Source organism: Hyaena hyaena, unplaced genomic scaffold (genome assembly GCF_003009895.1).
Source record: "Hyaena hyaena isolate Hyena2069 unplaced genomic scaffold, ASM300989v1 scaffold_614, whole genome shotgun sequence".
NCBI lineage: Eukaryota > Metazoa > Chordata > Mammalia > Carnivora > Hyaenidae > Hyaena > Hyaena hyaena.
In genome coordinates, this window is record NW_024081244.1 from 804,911 (window position 1) to 809,658 (window position 4,748).

General features: G+C 53.2%; 2 protein-coding genes across 2 annotated transcripts; one reads left to right on the top strand and one right to left on the bottom strand.

Annotated features, from left to right (window-relative positions):
* The first annotated feature begins 324 nt into the window (after nucleotides 1–324).
* LOC120248820 (histone H4) lies at nucleotides 325–1,026 on the top strand. Its single transcript, XM_039257305.1, has one exon. The coding sequence runs from the start codon at nucleotides 331–333 to the stop codon at nucleotides 640–642; it is 312 nt and encodes a 103-aa protein (XP_039113236.1). The 5' UTR covers nucleotides 325–330; the 3' UTR covers nucleotides 643–1,026.
* A 1,979-nt stretch (nucleotides 1,027–3,005) lies between these two features.
* Nucleotides 3,006–3,832, bottom strand: H1-6 (H1.6 linker histone, cluster member). Its single transcript, XM_039257273.1, has one exon. The coding sequence runs from the start codon at nucleotides 3,809–3,811 to the stop codon at nucleotides 3,203–3,205; it is 609 nt and encodes a 202-aa protein (XP_039113204.1). The 5' UTR covers nucleotides 3,812–3,832; the 3' UTR covers nucleotides 3,006–3,202.
* Nucleotides 3,833–4,748: the final 916 nt, after the last annotated feature.

A 4,748-nucleotide genomic window follows, 5' to 3' on the forward strand; every position in this document is an offset into this window, starting at 1 on the left:
TACTAAGTGAAAATGCAGACAAACGTGGAGTGGTGCCCTCTACTCAGCGGCTTGACATAACACATTCCATTTGCAAACGCGCGCGGAAAATGTAGCGCAGAACAAAAGAGAAACAAGCTTTTCAGCTTTTCAGCCGCGCTACCGCCCGAGGAAGGGCGACTCTTCACTAGCCAATGAGAGCGGCGAGATGCTAATGAGCTCTCTTTGCCCCACCCCCTTGCTGACCTAATTTGGAAAAAAAACCAGTCGTGCATTTAGTTCTCAATCAGGTCCGCCCAAATGCTATTTAAGGCACTGTGTGCGCGCTCTTCGCTCACTTTGGTAGCAGCCATGTCAGGCCGCGGCAAGGGCGGGAAGGGCCTGGGCAAGGGCGGCGCCAAGCGCCACCGCAAGGTGCTGCGCGACAACATCCAGGGCATCACGAAGCCCGCCATCCGGCGGCTGGCCCGGCGCGGCGGCGTCAAGCGCATCTCCGGCCTCATCTACGAGGAGACGCGCGGGGTGCTCAAGGTGTTCCTGGAGAACGTGATCCGGGACGCCGTCACCTACACGGAGCACGCCAAGCGCAAGACGGTCACGGCCATGGACGTGGTCTACGCGCTCAAGCGCCAGGGCCGCACCCTCTACGGCTTCGGGGGCTGAGCGCCCGCGACCCACGACGACCGCCACACGCACAAAAAGGCCCTTTTCAGGGCCGCCCACAAAGTCACTTGAAAGGGCTGTTTCTGCGCGCAGGATTTCGGGGTTCGGGGCGTTCAGCTGCGTGAGCAATAAGGTCCTGTTTTGGCGGCTGTAGTAGGTCTTGGGCCGTTTCGCTTCACTAACGTGATTTCCGGTTCTCGAAAAAGTGATCTTTAAAAGTAAGGTCCGTAAAGTTGGCCGTAACCTCGCTCCGGGATAGAAGTGGCTGTTCTACACAGACGGAAACCCAGGTTCCCACCCGGTGCTCCGGAGGTCTCTGCCTGACCGGAAGCCCGCAGGGCGCGGAGCCCTGGGTCCAGTCCGCCGGTATGCAAATGAGGGTCCTCTGAGGACGCGCCCTCATTGGGTGCTCGGTGCGGCGGGAGCTGCGGAGGCTGGGTTTCCAGGGCCATTTTCCTGTCGGCCAAACAGGGTTTCAAGAGCTGTCCCCGGAGCCCGAGGGAAGACCTCCGCTGGCTGACAGGGTGCTTAATCCGATGCATGCCAGGCCCTACACAAGTACTAGGAACAAACGCAGGGAGGCTCCCAGAGCCAGTTCTAGAGGATTCGCGCAGTGCTGGGCGGCCTGCTGTCTGCCAGGCCGGGGGTGGGGGAGGAGGGGCGCGGGGGGGGGGGCGCATGGGAGGGGGGGGCGCGGGGGGGGCGCATGGGAGGGGGGGCGCGGGGGTCAGACAAGGGACGCATGGCCTTGCCTGTCAAGGGAAACGTGTTCCGTCGCTACCGCGCCAGCCTGGAAGGGGAACGCCGCCGTGTCCAAGCAGGACCTGGGCTGTGCATGATTCTGTCCAACCTTAAACCATTGTTTATTCGTTCTCCATATGACAAAACTGACAGAGGCCCAGTTCTAGAAATGAATTTGGAAAAGCTAGGCCCTAGTGTTACCTTCAGTACATACTTGCGTGTAGACAGAAAGCGTTAAGTACAGAAAGCGTTAAGTAGTTCTGCATTGGGCTTTGTTCAGAGTCGCCCAAAATACTACCAAGACCCCAAATAAGATCAACAGCATGAATTTCATATTTATCATCTTCAAATAAGAGTGTTAATTCCTAAATTGGGAGCTGAAATAAATGAATTTTGCTTAAAAAAGATGCTTTAACTCAGACCCTGAGAATTTCCTGATAGTTTTTGTGAGTTCAGTTCGGACCCTAACAACGTTGTAACCCCAACATTCCAAATAGGTTTTAGGTTAATAGTCTTCAGCCGGTGGAACACATCTGGACAAGACTGTACACTCTCTTTGTAAATAAAATGCACAGAATTACAATTATATTAGACTAATCCTATGATGACACCATTTCTTAACATGACAACACAGTATTTTGGAAATATTGAGGATACTATTTCAATAATCTCACAACCGTAAACTGAAAATGTTAAGTGAAAAATTGCAGATTTAAAAACTTCCCCCTCATCCGAAGTTTGTTACAATTTTTTTTTTTAATTTTAGGTTTATTGTTGAGACAGAGATGAGTAGGAGAGGGGCAGAGAGGAAGACAGAATCCGAAGCAGGCTCCAGGCTCTGAGCTGTCTGCACAGAGCCCACAGAGCCCCACGCAGGGCTCGAAACCCACAAACCATGAGATCATGACCTGAGCCGAAGTCAGACGCTTAACTGAGCCCCCCAGGAACCCCATTAGTTACAAGTTGAGTCCCATGTATATTGACCCCCAAAAAGTTGTGAGCAGTGAGGTATGAAACCCTGGCTCCAATGGCACCACACACAAGTGTAAACTGAGAGCTTGCAAAGTCACCGGTTTGCCCACGGAGTTGATCCCTACTCCTTCCTCATCAATGCTGGTGTTCCCAGCTATGTATGGCGGTGATACAGGCCGTGTGCCCTATGTTTTACTTATTTTTTTATTAAGTTTATTCTGAGACAGTGGGAACAGAAGAGGGACAGAGAGAGGGAGAGAATCCCAAGCAGACTGCTCAAACTCAGGAACCTGTGAGATCCTGACCTGAGCCCAAAATCGACTCGACACAAACCCTCTCCCCCCCTCCCCCACCCCATGCCCTATGCTAACTATAAATGTTTAATCTTTTCTTTAAGATTAGACAACACAAGGGGCGCCTGGGTGGCTTAGTCGGTTAAGCGTCCGACTTTCGCTTAGGTCATGATCTCGCGGTTCGTGGGTTCGAGCCCCGCGTCGGGCTCTGTGCTGACTGCCAGCTCAGAGCCTGGAGCCTGTTTCAGTCTGTGACTCCCTCTCTCTCTGACCCTCCCCTGTTCACGCTGTCTCTCTCTCTCCTAGAAATAAATAAAAATACTTTAAAAAAAAAAAAAAAAGATTAGACAACACAGGAATAATTTTCAAATACTGGAATCCCTACTGATCTGCACATCTGATGAGACTTTCGAACATCTTAAAAGTAAACTTTTTAATAGACGTGTAGTGGCCTACTTATGAACTTCTAAGCTCAGTGCCCAGCCCTTTTTCAAGAACTTGAGATGGCTCTTAAAAGAGCCGTTGGGTTCCTTGGGAATCAGCCGGTCTCCGGCTTACTTCTTGGAGGCCACCTTCCTGGTGCGCGTCTTCTGCTGGGTGATCTTGGCCTTCCCCGGGCTCTTCCCGGGCTGCTTGCCCCGGGCTCCCTTAGCCTTCCTGCCGCTCCTGGCTGGTTTCGGAGCTGCCGTGGCCCTGGGCTTCTCGGCCTTCTTGCTGGGCTTGGCACTCTTCGGGGACTTCGACTCCTTGGATAAGATCAGCTTCTTGGCCTTGGCAGAAGCGGGCTTTTTGACCTTGCTCTTGGCGGGCCCGGGAATGGCCTTCCTGTTGAGCTTGAAGGAGCCCGAGGCGCCGGTGCCCTTGGTCTGCACCAGGGTGCCCTTGCTCACCAGGCTCTTGAGGCCCAGCTTGATGCGGCTGTTGTTCTTCTCCACGTCGTAGCCGGCGGCCGCCAGCGCCTTCTTGAGCGCGGCCAGGGACACGCCGCTGCGCCCCTGGGACACCGAGAGAGCCTTCGTGATCAGCTTGGACACGGACAGGCTCGGGGCCTTGCGACTTGAGCCCGGCAGGCCCCCCGGCTTCCTCCCTCTCTTCTTCGGTGCGGGATTCTCCATTGGAGCCAGGACAGTGTCCGCGGTGGCCGCAGGCGCCGTCTCCGACATCGCAGGGAGAAGAAATGGCAGAAGACGGCCAGGAACGGAAGCAGAAAGCGCCTCGGGCCTTCAAGGCCTTATATAGGGCAGGGCGCGCTGTGATTGGTGCATCTCCAGACACCGCCCCGCCCCTCGGGGGCGAAGCATATGTGTTTGTTTTCCCCCCAAAAGCGGGATCCCACACTAATCCCCTGAGCAGAATCGTCCAGGTTTCACGGCCGAGTCCTCCGAGGAGACCCGGATTTCACAGGCTTTTTCACCTTTTCATGAAAGATGACCTTGCATGCCGAAACTATCTGATAAAGTGCTCGATTTTCAGCGAAATTCAAGGAGGAGAAGAAAACTTCCTCCTTTCCGTGTAATTTAAAAGTAATTTTTAGCACGAGACTTACCTCCTCTCTTCTCAATGGTTTTCCAAACGGTTGGCTTCCAATCGGTGGAGAAAGTAAATTATTCACGCACTGATTTGTTTTCGAAAATTATGTATGTATATGAAGGAAGTAACACAGGTCTCTTAAATGTCTCGCTGTGTACTTAGACGATGCTTATAGAATTGTCCAAAACGGCAGCGTACAACTTTATTTGGGCAAACACAACCTGAGAAACCATAATCAGCAAGGCCTGTGGGATGCATGTGACCAAAACCAGTGCTCCGTCCCTGCAGTTTGATAGACGACCCTCAAGAATCTAATACATGATCTCTGCTTAGCCCAAATCAGTCCGTCACCTCCGTGGCTGGTGTCCGCAACTGAATTTTGCTTCTGGTTTCATTCACTCAGACCAAACCCCCCACCTCTCCCTACCCCACCCCACCCCACCTCTACTGGCTAATGCCAAGCACACAAACGGGGAAAGAGACGGTGTCTATTGTCAATTACCTCTAAACCGCAGGCAGGCGGGAGGCTGAAGAGCTCAGTGGGAACCACAGACCCGGATCTCCCCAGGA